The 16931-nt window shown below is 33.0% G+C and overlaps 1 protein-coding gene across 1 annotated transcript; it reads right to left on the bottom strand.

The window, feature by feature from the left end:
- Positions 1-12840: 12840 nt before the first annotated feature.
- On the bottom strand, positions 12841-16111 carry LOC120127916 (homogentisate 1,2-dioxygenase). The gene is made up of 9 exons (XM_039145733.1): positions 15891-16111; positions 15517-15747; positions 14676-14755; positions 14416-14583; positions 14099-14274; positions 13932-14001; positions 13703-13857; positions 13431-13514; positions 12841-13260 (listed from the first exon to the last, which is right to left on the bottom strand). The coding sequence occupies exons 1-9, from the start codon at positions 16109-16111 to the stop codon at positions 13009-13011; spliced, it is 1437 nt and encodes a 478-aa protein (XP_039001664.1). The 3' UTR covers positions 12841-13008.
- Positions 16112-16931: the final 820 nt, after the last annotated feature.

The raw sequence follows: 16931 nt of genomic DNA, 5'->3' as shown, positions 1-16931 counted from the left end.
TCTAAATTGTTCAAAATATTGCCTTGTGAGGTTTTCCTTGTAAGTTTGGAAATTGTGTATTTCTTTTGAAAGAGTGTGCTCAAGAATTGGGGTATAATTCTTGAGGGAGTTGTAAGGTTACTCTTTGTCCTCAAAAGAAAGAACAAATTAGTGAATTTGTTGGAAAATTCTTAGTGTGGATAGCTAAGGTAGTGGATGTAGACTTTGGTTGAGAAAGTCGAACCACTCTAATCGCTGTAATTACTTTCAATTTTTGTAAAAGCTTCCACCAACTTTTAATTGCCAATTCACCCCCTCTTGGCCGATTCCATCGTTTGATTAACTCAACAATTAGTATCATAGCCTCACTCATTTGAAGGTTTAATCGCCTCTTGAGTCGATTCGGGAATAGTTACATCGATATTCAAGTCATCTATGGCCGATACTTCAAACTCCAACGTCGGTCTCGATTCATTGCCCGTTAACAAGCCTCATTTCTTCAATGGAGCTAATTATGCTTATTGGAAGAATATGATGATGTATTTCATTCAAGGAAGTAATATGGGAGCATGAAATATCATAGAAGATAGATACATCAAACCCTCCACTCACCCAAGGTTGTGGAGTGAATAAGAGACAATAATGTTCCAACTCAACTCCAAAGCCATCTATATCATTGTTGTGCTCTTGGACCAGATGAATACAGGAGAGTTTCATCTTGTACAACCGCCAAGGAGATATGGGACAAAGTACAAGTCACTCATGCGGGCAAAAACGAGGTAAAAGAATCTAAAATTAGTCTTCTAACTCATAGCTATGAAAATTTTAGGATGAAACCGGATGAAGATGTCAAAGCTATAACGGATAGATTCTCCACGATTGTCAATAGTCTCAAATCATATGGAGAAATCATTCCAAATGACAAGCTTGTAAGGAAGTTAGTTTACTCTCTTCCAAAAGCTTGGCAATCAAAGAATACGGCGATCATTGAGGCTAAGAACTTAAAATCCTTGACCCTCGATGAACTTATTAGCTCTCTCCTCACGCATGAAATGATATTTAAAGAAGGGAAGACCTTGAGAAAAGAGATGAGCCAAAGAAGAAGACGGAGAAGAAGAAGAATGTGGAGTTGCTCTCAAATCAACAAAATATGAGAGTGATTCGGATGAAGACGACGATGACAAGGAAATGGCATTGTTTGCTAAACGGTTCAGAAAAATGATGAGGCCTAACCGAGGAAGAAAATTCAAACGAAATGAAGGCTTCAAAAATGAACCAAAAGAGAAGGACCCGATCATTTGCTATGAATGCAAAAAACCGGGGCATGTCAAATATGATTGCCCACAATTGAAGAAGAAAGGTCAATCAAAGATTAAGCACAATGCTCACGTGGCTACATGGATTGATGAAGAAGGTTCCGATAAAGAGGAACAAGAAGTAACAAACTTGTGCTTGATGACATTCGGGGAAGATTCTAAGGTAACCTCTAACTCATTTGATTTAGATGATTTATCTTATAATGAGTTATTAGAGGAATATAATGGGTTGGCTTCGGATTATGAGAAATTGTTTTAAAAATATAAAAATGATATTTCAAAATTGAAAAATGAAAATAATCTCATATCCAAGACCAACAATGATCTTGAAAGTAAAATAAAAAATTTGCAAATCAAACTAGAAGAGTTTGAAAAGAAAAATTCGGATTTGCAAATCAAACTAGAAGAGTTTGAAAAGAAAAATTCGGATTTGCAAAATTTACTTTCAAAGGTCAATGATGATCATCAAAAGAAAATTGATGATCTTAAAGCTTCTTTTGATAAAGTTGGAACAAAACGTTTTGAAAATGGAGAAAATTCAAAATCCAACTTTGTTAGAAAAAGTTTTAAAAACTACAATCATAGTGGTCCCCGAAAAACCTCTAATAGAAAAACCGTTAGAAGTATATGGGTTCCTAAAGAACTCATTACTACTGAAGATAAAGACATCCTACACAAATGGATACCTAAGGGGACTAGGATTTTGGAAACTAATGAATATGAACCCAAAAGAATCTGGGTACAAAAAATAAAAAATTAATCTATGTTTGTAGGAAAGTGAGCATTGCTACAAGGCACGAGAAACGAATTCAAATTCATGGTACCTTGATAGTGGATGCTCAAGACACTTGACCGGAGACAAGAGCCGGTTCATAGAGCTTAATGTCAAAAATGGAGGAGAAGTGACTTTTGGTGATAATTCAAAAGGTCACATTGAAGGTATAGGTACAATAGGTAATACCTCTTCCATACAAATTAAGAATGTTTTATATGTGAATGGATTAAAGCTTAATCTCTTGAGTATTAGTCAATTATGTGATAAGGGATTCAATGTCATGTTTGAAACTAATGGTTGTAAAGTCATTGACACTGCATCTAATCGGATTATGCTTGTTGGTCATAGAATATGAAACATTTACATGGTGCATTTAGATTCCATAGATATGACTAATTTATGCCTAGTTGCTAAGGATGAGTATGATAGTTGGTTATGGCATAGGAGACTAAGATATGCTAGTACGAGTGTGTTGCAACGATTAATTCAAGGAGATTTAGCTCGAGGGTTGCCTAAGCTAAAATTTGATAATGATAAAATCTTTATGCTTGTGCTAAAGGAAAACAAAAGCGAATTTATTTTAAATTCATTAATGATGTATCCACTAGTAGAGTATTACAATTGATCCAAATAGATCTTTTCGGGCCATCTAGAACTACTAGCTTGGATGGAAAACAATATGCATTTGTATTGGTAGATGATTATTCTAGATATACTTGGGTTCTATTTTTAAGTACTAAAGATGAAGCATTAGAAAAATTCATCACGTTTTCAAAGGTAATCCAAAACGAAAAAGGTTACTCTATAACTAGTGTTAGGAGCGATCATGGAACTGAATTTGAAAATCTTGGGTTTACTAAATTTTGTAATTCTAATGGTATTAGCCATAATTTTTCAGCACCTAGATCCCCTCAACAAAATGGAGTTGTTGAGAGGAAAAATTGAACTTTAAAAGAAATGGCTAGAGCCATGCTTTGTGAAAACAATTTGCCAAAAATATTTTTGGGCGGAAGCAACAAATACCGCTTGTTATGTTATTAATTGAGTAATGATTATGCCTATTTTGAAGAAAACTCCATATGAACTTTTTAAAAATAAAAAGCCTAACATTAGCTATTTTCATCCGTTTGGAAGACAATCTTCGCAAATTTGATGCTAAAAGTGATGAAGGAATTTTTCTGGGTTATTCCTTAAATTCTAAAGCTTATCTAGTATTTAATAAAAGAATTGTAGTTGTAAAAGAGTCTATATATATTGTTTTTGATGATAACCCCCTTCCAAGGAAGGATTTTTGTTTGAAGGATTTTTGTTTGAATGATGATGTAGGTATTTTAAATACAAATGACGTTAGACGTGACGTTGGAGAACCATCATCAAAGGAATAAACAAAAGATGAGGAAATTCATGATCCTCTCGAGAATCCAACCATTGAAGAAATGGAAGTATCTTACCCAAGAGAGTACAACTATGTCAAGGATGGTGAAATTATAGGTGATCCATCTAAAGGGGTAACAACTCGATCTTCTCTTAGAAATATTTGTAATTATGTTGCATTTATCTCATGCATAGAGCCTAAGAATATTAAAGAAGCACTAAATGATGAACATTGGATTATGGCTATGCAAGAAGAGTTAAATCAATTTGAGAGAAGTAAAGTATGGACAATAGTTGAAAGGCCTAGTAATAAATCTACTGTAGGTACTAGATGGGTATTTAGGAATAAGCTTGACGAAAGTGGAAATATAGTGAGAAACAAGGCTAGACTTGTTGCTCAAGGGTATACTCAAGAAGAGGACATAGACTATGATGAAACATACGCTCCCGTAACTAGGATGGAAGAAATTAGAATGTTATTAGCATTTGCATGTTTTCATGAATTTAAATTATATCAAATGGATGTTAAAAGTGCATTTTTAAATGGTTTTATAAAAGAAGAAGTGTATATGGAACAACCTCCAAGTTTTGAAGATTTAAAATTTCCAAATCATGTTCTTAAATTGACAAAAGCGCTTTATGGTTTAAAACAAGCTCTTAGAGCTTGGTATGAAAGATTGTCAAGCTTTTTAATTGAAAAAGGTTTTTCAAAAGGGAAGGTTGACACTACATTGTTTTTAAAGCATAAAGGTAAAGATTTATTAGTAGTTCAAATTTATGTTGATGATATAATATTTGATTCTAGTAATGAAGTTCTTTGCCAAGAATTTTCTAAGCTAATGCAAAGTGAATTTTAGATGAGCATGATGGGGGAGCTCTCATTTTTCTTGGGACTCTAAATCAAGCAAAGAAAAGATGACACCTTCATCAATCAAGCTAAGTACGTCAAAGATATGCTCAAGAAGTTTGAACTGGAAAATGGGAAACCTCATAACACTCTAATGAGCTCATCAACAAAGCTTAACATAGATAGAGGTAAATGTGTGGATGTTAAATTATATAGGTCAATGATTGGTTCTTTGCTTTATCTAACTGCAAGTAGATCGGACATTATGTTTAGTGTTTGCTTATGTGTTAGATTTCAATCATGCCCTAAGGAATCATATTTACTAACTGTTAAGAGGATCTTTAGATACCTTAAGGACACTCCTAGTTTAGGACTTTGGTATCCTAGAGACTCTAGCTTTAGCTTGCATGCCTTCTCTGATGCGGATTATGGAGGTTGCAAATTAGATATGAAAAGCACCTCCGGTACTTGCCAATTCCTTGGAAATATGCTAATTTCTTGGTTTTCAAAGAAACAAAATTGTGTTGCATTATCTACCACTGAAGCATAATATATTTCAGCTGGTAGTTGTTGTGCACAAGTTTTATGGATGAAACAACAACTTTTTGATTATGGAATTGAAGTAGGTACCATTCCATTCAAGTGTGACAATACTAGTGCTATTTGTCTCACTAAAAATCCCATCCAACACTCTAGAACTAAGCACATTGAAATAAGACATCACTTCATTAGAGACCATGTCGCTAAGGAAGATGTAATTCTAGAATTTGTTGATACTTTGCACCAATTAGCGGATATCTTTACAAAACCTTTAGACAAAGAAAGATTTTGGACACTTAGGAGAGAATTAGGTTTAACTAACCTATCTTCACTTAGTGTTTAAAATGATTTTAACACTTTTAAGAATAAATGAAAAATGCTTATAATAATAATTTTTTATTGTATTCTTTGCTATTAGTTAGGGGAGTTTATGTTCTTTGGTGAAAATTAACTTTATGTTCAAATATAGTTTAAGGATTAAATTGATTGATTGAACATTATTAATTTTCAATATATGAGTTGCCAATACCATTAGAGCCAATTAATTTAGCATTTTGAGTGTTTAAAAAATGGATTTTTGATATTTTTGTGTTTAATGCATCGATACACCTAACAGTGTATCGATACATCCTTGAATGTACATCGATACACCATGAAGGTGCACCAATGCACTCCTTGAATGTGCATCGATGCACAAGGCCATGCATCGATGCATCCGTCGGGTTTTGGGTTTAAAAGGCTTATTTTCTTATTTGTTTCAAACCCTAAAACTAAACTCTCATCCACCGTACACTCTCTCCCTCTCTAAATTCTCTTCTTGCTCAAAATCAACGAAATTTTGTCAGAATCTTCAAGCTTTTCATCTCTATATCCTGCTGCTATCATTAAATAGTGCAAAACAACATCACATTCCTCTCAAATCCGAAATTTTCAAGGTAATATTTTAAAAACATCTATTTTATTGATTTTTGATCTTAGGACTAGTTTTAATTAGTTATAGGATGAACATTATATCGGGAATTGATTGTTTGATGATTACAAACTAGATTTTACAATTAATTTCATCAAAAACTCATAAATTTTCAATGAATTTTTGAATTTTCGAAATTAAAAAAAAAGTTGAAAATCTAAATTTAATTTTTAAATTTGTGTTTTGATTTAATTATGTTGTTTTCATGAAAAACTATACATATTATAATTTTCAAACATTATTTTCTAAATAGTTTTTCAAAACTATGCCCATTAGGATTCGGTTTAGAGAACCTTGAATTATTGCGGACTCAATTGAGTTTTGGGATTGATTATTGTGCATACATGTGTTTCAAATTGCAGGTTTCATTCCTTATTCCGATTCCTTAACCATGTCCAACCCCAAACGTCCTGGGACTTCATCGAGTCGTTCAAACCATCCTCCTAATCCCGTTCCTCCTCCACCTAATAGTCTTATAGGAGCCTGTTTTAATATGCCTGAACGTCGTAGAGAAGAATTGTACCATAGGTACATAAATTCTTTCCAATCTTATAGAATCCGGGAAGAGCGTATTCCTTCTGTTCAAGCCATAATTGATTTTGACTTCGAATACCTTCCGATTCTCAAAACATGGAAGTTTGATAATTTATTTTCCTTAAAACCTATCTTCTATCATCAGTTAGTCTATATTTTCTATTCTAATGCGTTATATATTCAAAACCAGACTTAATGTGGGACTATAGGAATTAGATCCTATCTTTTAGAACAATATATTCATATTGATCTCGAGACTATAGCTTCACGATTTGGGTTAGATGATGATGGTTTATACAATGAAAAAGAAACTATGGAATATCCCTACATTTCTAATGCTAGTGTTAGTACCTTACGTACTCATCACGATCGTTTTCTTCATTTAATGATCTCTTGGTGGTTTAGACCATCCGGAGGTAGGTACTCCACTCTTCGTACTAGGGATTTATGGTGGATGCACTGTATCAAGAATAAAAATAAAATAAATCTATCACACATTATATTTAGTGAGCTAGTGGACACCATAAACATTATTCCTTCAAAACATGTCGAAACATTATTTTATACATGTCGAAACATTATTTTATACATGTCTTCTTAGTAACATTTTTATCAAACTCGGTCTTAACGTCTCTCTCGACAATCCTATCCCTCTCCAAAACCAAATCAATCTCACCTCATTGAAGAAAGCGGATTGGAAACAGGACGAGGAAACTGGTCTATGGGTCTTTCGACCCAATAAGCCAACTCCGGGAGCTAGTTCTTCACGAGCTGCTCCTAGCTCCTCTTGTGCTCCTCCATCGGCACTGACTGCAGATGATGATCCTGAGCTTCAAGGATTATTTCAAGACATTGACGATCCCGACAATGCACCAGATCCAACACCACAAGAGGATCAAGTGCCTCCATATTTCCGTTCGTTTTTGGAGACATTTGATTTACGATTTTCTTCCATCAAATCCCATTTGACTGCAAACAACGAAGCGGTGAATCAACGCTTAGACACTTTGGAAGCTCAACAAATGGAGTTTCAACAGCAGATGCTTGCTCGTATGGATGCTCTCTCTCTTGAGATGCAAGCACGATTTCCTCCTCCTCCCGATCCTCCGATGGAGTAGATTTTTCCTAGTTATGCTTTCTTGGATTTAAAACGTGGATTGATTTTGATGTTTCTGGATTGTTTGTTTTGGATGGTTGAATGTTTGGATTAAATCTTTTGGTTGTTTTGGATATTAAATCTTAATATATATGTTTGGTTTGAATTTTCTTTTTGAGCTTAATGTTTATTAATTTTTGCATCATGTTAGTTGCATTATGACCAATAATGCCATTTCACATTTGATTATGAATATTGATTATGAAACTAATGGCTAATCTTTCTCTTGATCTTTGATCTTAGCAGCTTAAGCTATATTTACTCATAATCAATTGGCTATGTTTTTCAAATAAAACCTTGTTTAAATCTTTTTAAAAGTCTTTTTGATTTAAAAAGAAGGGGGAGAAGTGTAAAAATGTTAAAGGGGAGAAGTGTTAGAGTAAGGGGGAGTAATTTCAAATTTGATTTCAAAATTTATTTTCAAAGAAAATCTTAAAATTACACAAATGTTTTGTTATATCAAAAAAGGGGAGATTGTTGAAAACATTTTGATGTTTCGATATAACAAACTAAGTATAAATGAATTTTAAGATTTTACAAAGAATTTTATAAGTATATTCGATTCAATTAATCGAATATCAAATTATTACTCCAAGTCTTTCAAGATCAATTTCAAACCTTACTAAATGTGTAAAATTGTGTTTTATACTTAATATATTTTTGAAACAATTTTCACAAAGTATTTTGAACCAAAATCAAGCCTAAAATAATTTTTCAAAGTGATGCACCGATGTACCAATCCATGCATCGATGCACCATGGAATAAATTGAACATCGAATGCATTTTATGCATCGATGCACTCAATGCATTTGATGCATCGATGCACAAGCTATGCATCGATGCACTCTGGATATTTTGAAACATCGAATGCATTTTATGCATCGGTGCACTCTTAGTGCACCGATGCACTAAGGGTCCAACGATCAAAATATTTGAATTTCACACTTGATGCACACCGATGCACCATGGGTATGCATCGATACACTGACGCTCCCAACTGCTTTAATTAATTGTTTTCACACTTAAACGACTCTATTGACTCCACTAATTATCCCCAACGTTCAGAATCATTTGAAATAGTATTTAAACAAGCTTAGAAGCCATTGATCAATAAGAGTAAACAAGAAGAAACAACAAGCAACTAAAATCAAGAGAGAATCAAAAAGAAAGCATCAAACTCATTGTTTGAGCAATTCAAGCCTATTTTTCATTCAATATTCATTTTGCTTTCAAGAACACTACTTGTACTCAATTGTATTCATTTTTGAGTGTTCTTTTCTTTGTTCTAGAATTGTGTAAACACATTTGCCTTGTGAGGTTTTTCATTAAGTTTGTGAATTTGTAATCTTCTCTTTGAGAAAGAGTGTTCTCAAGAATTGGGGTATATTCTTGAGGGAGTTGTAAGGTTATCTCTTTGGCCTCAAAAGAAAGAACAAATTAGTGAATTTGTTGGAAAATCCTTAGTGTGGATAGCTAAGGTAGTGGACGTAGACTTTGTTTGAGAAAGTCGAACCACTCTAAATCGTTGTGCAATTACTTTCAATTTTCTGCAAAAGCTTCCACCAAATTTTTAATTGCCAATTCACCCCCCTCTTGGCCGATTCCGTCGATCGATTAACTCAATAAAAGTCCATTCTAATCATACATGGATTTCTAAAGAGATTATCTTCAGATTTCGTTACGCCTCTCAGGATTGATTTTTTTTTGCAAAAATTGGTTTTTAAAAAAAAACTTTAATGCATGATATATAATAAAGGGGGTTCAAGACGTAAAATTTTTGAATAACATTTTGAAACCAAAGGAGGATTCGAGTTGAAAACCTGAAAAGACGGCTCAAATACTGAATGGTGCAACAACGACATAAGAGACGATCTTAAGCTCTTGATGAAGCACTGCACATCCTACAGACGTATGGAATCAAAAAGTATCTCTATGAAATGAGCATAACAACCATTTTTTTAAGTTAGTTGACGCTCAAAGAGACATATATGCTGGACCAACCTGAGAGACCTTACTTTACCAGAATCAACCTACACCTTAAATCAGTCAATAATTTTAACACTTGACTTAGGAATATGATTTTTGAAATATTTAAAAGAGTAGTTAAAATTAAATACAAATTGTAAATTTATTGCAAAGATAATTAATTAATAAACCAAGGTACCAATTTTGGGCGTTGTGGGGGTGTTAATCATTCCCCACACGTAATCGACTCCCGAACTCATTTTCTGGTAAGCATACCATTTTTTGTATTATTTTAGTAATATTTTTATAAATTTTATTAAAATAATCAAGCATTTTGGTGACCAATCACACATTGATCAATGATTGGTGGTGACTCCTCAAATTTATGTTTTATCTTATGCCATAAGAAAAATATTTACTTTTTCGAGACGTAATTTAAAAAATAACGACACTTGTTTTCGTCGGGCAAAATAACGTTTCGACATCTGCTACTCAAATTCATGGGGATTAGCGGGAAGGACTGCAACATAGGGGATTGGGGTGGGGATAGGTTTTCTTTATATATATATATATATATATATATATATATATATATATATATATATATATATATATATATAAAGGAAACGGGTTTTTAAAAAATGATATTTGCTTTTTTAAAAATAAAATTTTGACTTAACATTTTTTAACAGCCGTTATGATGCAGACACTTAAAAGTGTAATGTTGAAAACGTGAAGTATTTGTTTTTAATGAAAAATTCTTATGCACCTAAAGATAACTTAAGGTATAATTTGGACACTTAATTTTACATTAAACCTAATGTAAATTTTAAAAGAAATTTTTTAATCATAATAAAATTATAGCATAATATAAAAAAATCTCATATTGTTCGATTAAATAATCATTTTGGTCTTTATTCTTTTAGAGTATTTTGGGGGTAAAAGGCCTTTAATGTTTGACTAAATAGTCATCTGTGGTCTTATTTTTTGAAAGTATTTTGGCCTCCAAACGTTTTAATTTACGGTAAAGCCCCTTATTTTAGAGCACTATCCGTTTGTTGACTAACAATTTTCATCCACGAACGAAACATTTTACCCTAAAATAAAATATTGGTGGCCAAAATATTCTAAAAATGGATATCAAAATAACTATTTTAATTAAATATTAGAGACATTTTTTATCACTACAGCTAAAATCATTTGAAATATGAAAAGTACAAAGAATGGAGGAAACCCAAGACCAATCGATTACATCAGTCGGGAATTGTAAAATATCGATCATGAGTCAAGGGTCGAACAAAACATCTAGATGAGTAACAAAACCTACAACCCAAAACAATAACAAACTACTAGAAGAGTGTCTAGGCATCCTGTTGGGGAAAACAATAATACATTTGAATAATCTTTTCTCTATTTGCAGAAAATAAAATAGGAAAAATAAAATAAAAAATAAGAAGACGAATTCACGTAAATTTAGTGATAAAAAATCTAAATTGAGAAAAATAGTAAGATTTTAGTCTAATGTAAATGTTTTTCATTATTGAGTAGGATTATAAATAATATCTCATTCAAAAAGAATTATTTATCAATTCTCACAACTAAAATGACTCTATTTCTCTCACTTAGATTAATATCCTTATTATTGTGCTTCACAACTTACGATTTGTTTTCTTTCTCTGCCTCTCACTTGCCCTAAAAGTCTTTTCAATATCACATATTCATAGAAAATAGTAAAATATACATAGAAATCATAGTTAATTTATAATAAGTGGATGTACTTAACAAACAAATAATGATATACATGTAGGGATGGATCATAGAAGAATGAGCGTGGGAGTTTATCTTTTAAATTTTTTAAATTCTCATATATTTTAAATTATTCTTTTATTGATAATTTATTCTCGTTTTCCTTAAAATTTTATAAGTTCACCTCATTGACATAAATCCAGTATCTGTCCCTACATACATGAATGTGTGAATACATCTCCAAATATATGATACATCTCTATTAAATATGCCCATCTTCATAATTTTAGTTAAAGATGAATCCACCCAACAAATCTCTTATTTCTCGAGTTGATTGAAAGGAATAGACAAACTGAGTCATTAACAATAATCTTTGAATTTTTTAGGCTGAATTACTTTCGTCATCATATAATTAGCATTAATATAAACTTTAAATAAATTTTCTTCTAACATATCTCGTATCTGATAGTAATTAATATTAATGTAATTTTTTTTTTTCTTTCAAGAGCAATATGCATGACTTTGGGTTAAATAAATAGCACTTAAATATAAGAATACATTCTTAAAGATGTAATATATCCCTTTAACTATATTCCTCTCCCAAAATTCAATTAAAGAGAAATGCCTCTCAAACTCGAAAGCAAAGAAAATAACAACAATAAAAGAAAAAGTAAAAGAGCAAGAAACAAGTCGTCCAAATACAATCATATTTAGGAGAAATTTAATTATAAATTAGAATACTTAAAAGATATAACATAAATAGAGCAACTGAAAGCTGAGGGTTTTATAGCCCCACCGGACAAAGTCCGTATCCTTAAATTATATGTTGAAAAAGGGTTTTATGGAGCTGAGCTAACCGGTTTATGGTGATTGCCTGATTGGTTGGTGTGTGTCATAACGAACTCGGGGGCTTGACCATTGACCAATTTATGGTCCACTTTGGCTTTAGGGTCCTGCATTCGGCTATGACTTGAGCCACCCTACTATGGAACCACTCCCTCAGCCTGGGTGCAGGCCGAGGAAGCAACCATGACCTGGACCGGGACCGGCTTGGTTTTGAAATCCACTTTTGGTATGACGGGAAATCAATTCAAAGATTTGACCAAAGTCAATACTCAATATTTGTAATTTTTGTTCCAAGCTAAGCTATACGAATTCGTTGGTATTCAAGATCCAAGGCGAAAAAAATATTTTTAGAATTATAATAATAAATTTTTTAAATATATAACAACATTTATATTTAACAAATTTTAAATTTTATTTTTTACTAAATTAATCCTAAAATTGTTTTTTAATATTTTTAATAATACGATACTTTAAGATTATACACCATGATGTAATCCGTGTATTATAATCTTAGAACATCATGTCATCAAAATAACTAAATGTTGTTAAAACCAAAAATTAATGAGAATGAACAAAATTTAAATTTAAAAAATTAAGTTAAAAAAACTAATTGTTACCCTATCCTATTTTTAGACTAATTATTGTCTTTAATGGAGATACTAATTATACTTACAAATATTTCACGACTTCGATCTAATATTATATGAAATATGAAGAGTCCGAACTACATAATATATACATATATTCTTCATATTATACCAAACACAACTTGTACACATTTATATTCATTTATCAAGATTAGACATGATCGATGTCACACTCCTATGAGCTAAGGAACAATAAAATCACCCTCCCACCTTTCCCAACCTGTGAGATTACATACATTGCTTATTCTGCATAAGAACATAGTGTCTGAATCTATAAGAGCTTGAGGCCGAGATTAATGTTTGAAAATCAACTCACCCACTGTGGCTTTGGAGTTCGGACCCGGTCTCATCGAGTCCATTCCGCAAAGCGTTGGTTTTAGCTTCCTTTTTATCATGTGAAAAATGGGATTTCAGCCCAATCCAGCACTGGTAATAATCATGATCCCTGAAGGGGGAATCGAGAGCCCATGGACAGGTTCTAGGCATTAAACATGATTCGAACATAAAGGCCATTGTATCAGTGATCCTGTGAGGTCCTGCCTCATTTCCATGTGCAATAGTGGCCTGCAAGCCAAAAGAGTTGTCAAAACAGACGAGGGATCCCAGAGTGGCCAGTTTCGAAGGATCAACAAACTGATAGGAACGAATGGTCTCATTTTGTTCTAGCCAGTCAGACTACCCAAAGATTAAGAAGGCATAAAGGAAATCGATGATGTTGTGCTCAAGATGGTTACCTCGTATGTCTTGGTGTCAGGACCGTGAGGAGTCATGCAACTATGAAGACTAGCACCACCGGGCAGAAAGCCATCAGCTTTTGCCTGAAACAGAACATCATTGTTACGAAAGAATTACACTATATATTATCTATGAAACAGAAATCTTAAAATTAGAAAGAATGCCTTGCTATACCAGCATGAGATATCACTATGGAACGACCCTATAATCAACTGTTCTACTAGAAGTATACTCAAATTGTACCAGCTAGCCAGAATATTGTAGGATTCACCTCATATCCACCATGTATTAGGCCCATAAATTCACTCATGCAATTGCGGTGGTAATATGGAGGTCGGAATGTATGTTCAGCGACCAACCATCGGGGAGGGAAAATGACAAAATCAAGCAATGCCACACCCGGTTTATCAGTTGGTGCTGTCAGAACTGCAAGATATTGCTCAAATAAATCTTAGGAGTACCATGCGCAAACAGAGTCCATCTATATTTTATCATCATACCTGTATTTATTGATGGATCACCATGATCGACTAAGACAGTATTGTAAGGGCAGAACTTGCTAAGATCATACTGAATGCAACATTTTAAATAAAATCAGATCACTAAATGCATCATATTCAAAATTTTATAGTTTAGCTAGTTAATTTTGAAGATTGATTACTCCCACCTTATACGGGACATAATTACCATGCCAGGCAACTACGTTGAAAGGAGAAAAATCTTGTCTTGCAGTGAAAAGTTCTCCACCAAACTTTTGTACAATGGTAAACCCTGGCCGGGGAACCTCCTCAAACCAAGCTGTGGGGGCGAGGAAGTGTCTTGAAGCAGCAAGACCATTAGCACCTACACAAGATGAAAATCGTATCCAAAGGGCATATCTATCCAACATGATAAAAAAAGTGGTTTATTTTTTAGACCTACGCAAACAAAAAAATATCATGCTTAATTCACTCACAGGCCACATCTGAGCAAGAGATTAGGTACCTATCGGGCCAAGATCAGGAAGCTGAAAATGGGTGCCGAAGACCTCAGCAACATAACCACGAGAAGGGCCATCAGGCAAATCTACAACAAAGCGGAAGCCTTGAGGTAAGACAACAATTTCCCCAGGAGATACCTGCAATCTTCCACATTCAGTAGTGATCCATAGCCCTGTAATCAGTTCTTAAGTAAGAGTATTCCTTTCCATCAAAAAGCTGTTTTTAAGCGGTCATTAATTCAACGGTAAAAGAATTTTAACTTACTTCCTTGCTGTGGAACTACCAAAAAATCACCATCCGCATTGCAGAAGGCACAATTGTCCATTGATTTGTTGGCAGTGTACCTACATGTGAGGAAAACTTTATTGCTCCCTTAAGGTTCACCTTTAAGCTAAACAATAGAGCATGATCGGCATCTCCTAGCAAAGGATCAATGGAACAAAAGTTCCTTTATACATCATAGATACACAAAGAGTTTATGATGGCAAAACTCATCTCAACCAAGCACATCAGCAATTTGGTGCGTGTCAGCCAAAATACAAACTGCAAACAAAACCAAACTCACTTTACTTCCATCTCCCTAATGAAAAAGTTGCAATTCAGAGAATCATCCTAGTCCACTCAGCTCAGAGATTGAGAAGTGTGCCAAAATGCAAGTTTTAAAGCATCAAGAATTGAAAAACGTCCGATATAAAGTCTACTAATATAATCTTGCTGGAGTGTAGTTGACATCTAAATAAGTTTCAAGTCATACATCCTGCATATTAGTTAACATCTCGGCTTCTAACTTTCTTCACAATATTGGAGTGATCTGCGCTAGTAGTAACAGTTATAATAACTTCTTTTTAGCATCATTTTCCCATCTTTACATTGAAATCAACAGCAATATAAATCAAGGTTTACTACTCGGAGATAAAGGGTGTGACGGTGTTGGGTCCTCAAACAAATATCAAACAAATCCCACAGAAATTTAGCATAGTTCTTAGATAACAGGTAAAAAGATAGTAACATACACAATTTTGAGTATTGAATAAATGACTATTATAATTAGCAGTTGTGATCATATTCATGTAAAAAGTGAAATGACACCTAAAATACCCATTACATGTGAATAGCGTATCCATGTCGAAGGAATGAGCTGCCAGCTCCACATATTGTGTATAAACCATCGATAAAATCGATCGGCAACTCAGGAATATCCACAGGCTTCCACCGGAGCCGAGTCGGGTTTGCAACCGTGTTGGACCGGTCAAATTCACTCACAAGCTTCTTATGACTCGGTTCACGTGGCCAAAATGGCTCGTGAGTCACCGATGGCTTGATTCTATATAACCAACTATTCACACAGGAAAAAAAATCAATTTGATGATTAAACCTACGCGTAAAGATCGATACTTTTTAGTAAAAAAAAACTTATCTTTTATTTACATCAGTAAACAAATAGTTTAAAAATCTGTTTTTTTAAATAAATAATATTACCTGCGTTGATTAAGCTTGCGCGGAGAAGTAAAGGAAGTGCCGGAGATCTGCTCAGCATAGAGTCCAAAAGGGCAAAAAAGAGGACTATTTTGGCCTCGTGGTAGAGCTCCGGCGATCGCCTCCGATGAAAAATCATTGGTGAATCCTGATTGGTACTCTAAATTATCAGGAAATTTCCCCAAACCGTCGCGTTTTATGACATCCGCCGCCGTCTCCTCCATGTTTATCGGGAGTCTTGTTTTCGGTGTCGGACTTGAATTTGTACGAGAAAATCTTTGAAAGATGATGAAATAAATGATGTAAGAGATTGAGATAAAGAGACGCTGACGTGGTAATTTACAAAGTTTGTCAGTTGGAGAGACGTACGGTGCTTGACAACCTTATACACATGGTAGACCTTCGATAATTAAATAAATTAATGATTTCAGTTCATAAATTACTTTTCCATTACATCTAATCTCGGTATTAAAATTTATCCTATTTTAATCATCTATTATATTGATAATTTTTATTGTAATTATATAGATAAATATATTAAATTTTATTTGTTTATATAATTCATTCTTAAAAATTATATTTTTATATATTTAATTGATGTAAATTGATTGATCGGATTATGGTTTTTTTTATTCTTCATAAAATATATATTATATATTACGGTCAAACCTTTTAGAATATATTTTGTATTTTCATTTTAAAATATTAAAATATTAATATATTCTTTCTCGTTGGCATCTCCTTTTTCTCTCATCGACTTTAACATTTCTTTTTCGCTGATTTCTATTAATTTTTTCTGAATTTGTTTGAAGTTTATTTTTTTTCAATAATTGTAATGTCTTTATATTTTCTATTTTCTCATTTATGTTTTCTAAATAATGCAACTTTCAAACAATAAACATTTTTAAAAAATAAAATTATTCGCATCCATTCTAAATCTAAAAGAAATAATAAATTTAATATTTAACTTCTTAATATCTAAATATAAAAAACAAATATTAGGATTCCTACTTTTCACCATTCTTTTACCATTTGGAGTCAATT

Source organism: Hibiscus syriacus, unplaced genomic scaffold, assembly GCF_006381635.1.
Source record: "Hibiscus syriacus cultivar Baekdansim isolate YM2019G1 unplaced genomic scaffold, ASM638163v2 tig00110472_pilon, whole genome shotgun sequence".
NCBI lineage: Eukaryota > Viridiplantae > Streptophyta > Magnoliopsida > Malvales > Malvaceae > Hibiscus > Hibiscus syriacus.
This window is presented reverse-complemented; position numbering and strand designations above follow the sequence as displayed.

What these genes read in the sequence shown, in the direction of transcription:
- LOC120127916 (XM_039145733.1), bottom strand. Translation starts at nt 16,111, where the DNA reads ATGGAGGAGACGGCGGCGGATGTCATAAAACGCGACGGTTTGGGGAAA. An exon ending in GTAATTATGTCCCGTATAAG is followed by an intron (nt 14,002 to 14,098) that starts GTGGGAGTAATC and finishes TGTTGCATTCAG; the next exon opens with TATGATCTTAGCAAGTTCTG. An exon ending in TGATCCATCAATAAATACAG is followed by an intron (nt 13,858 to 13,931) that starts GTATGATGATAA and finishes AATATCTTGCAG; the next exon opens with TTCTGACAGCACCAACTGAT.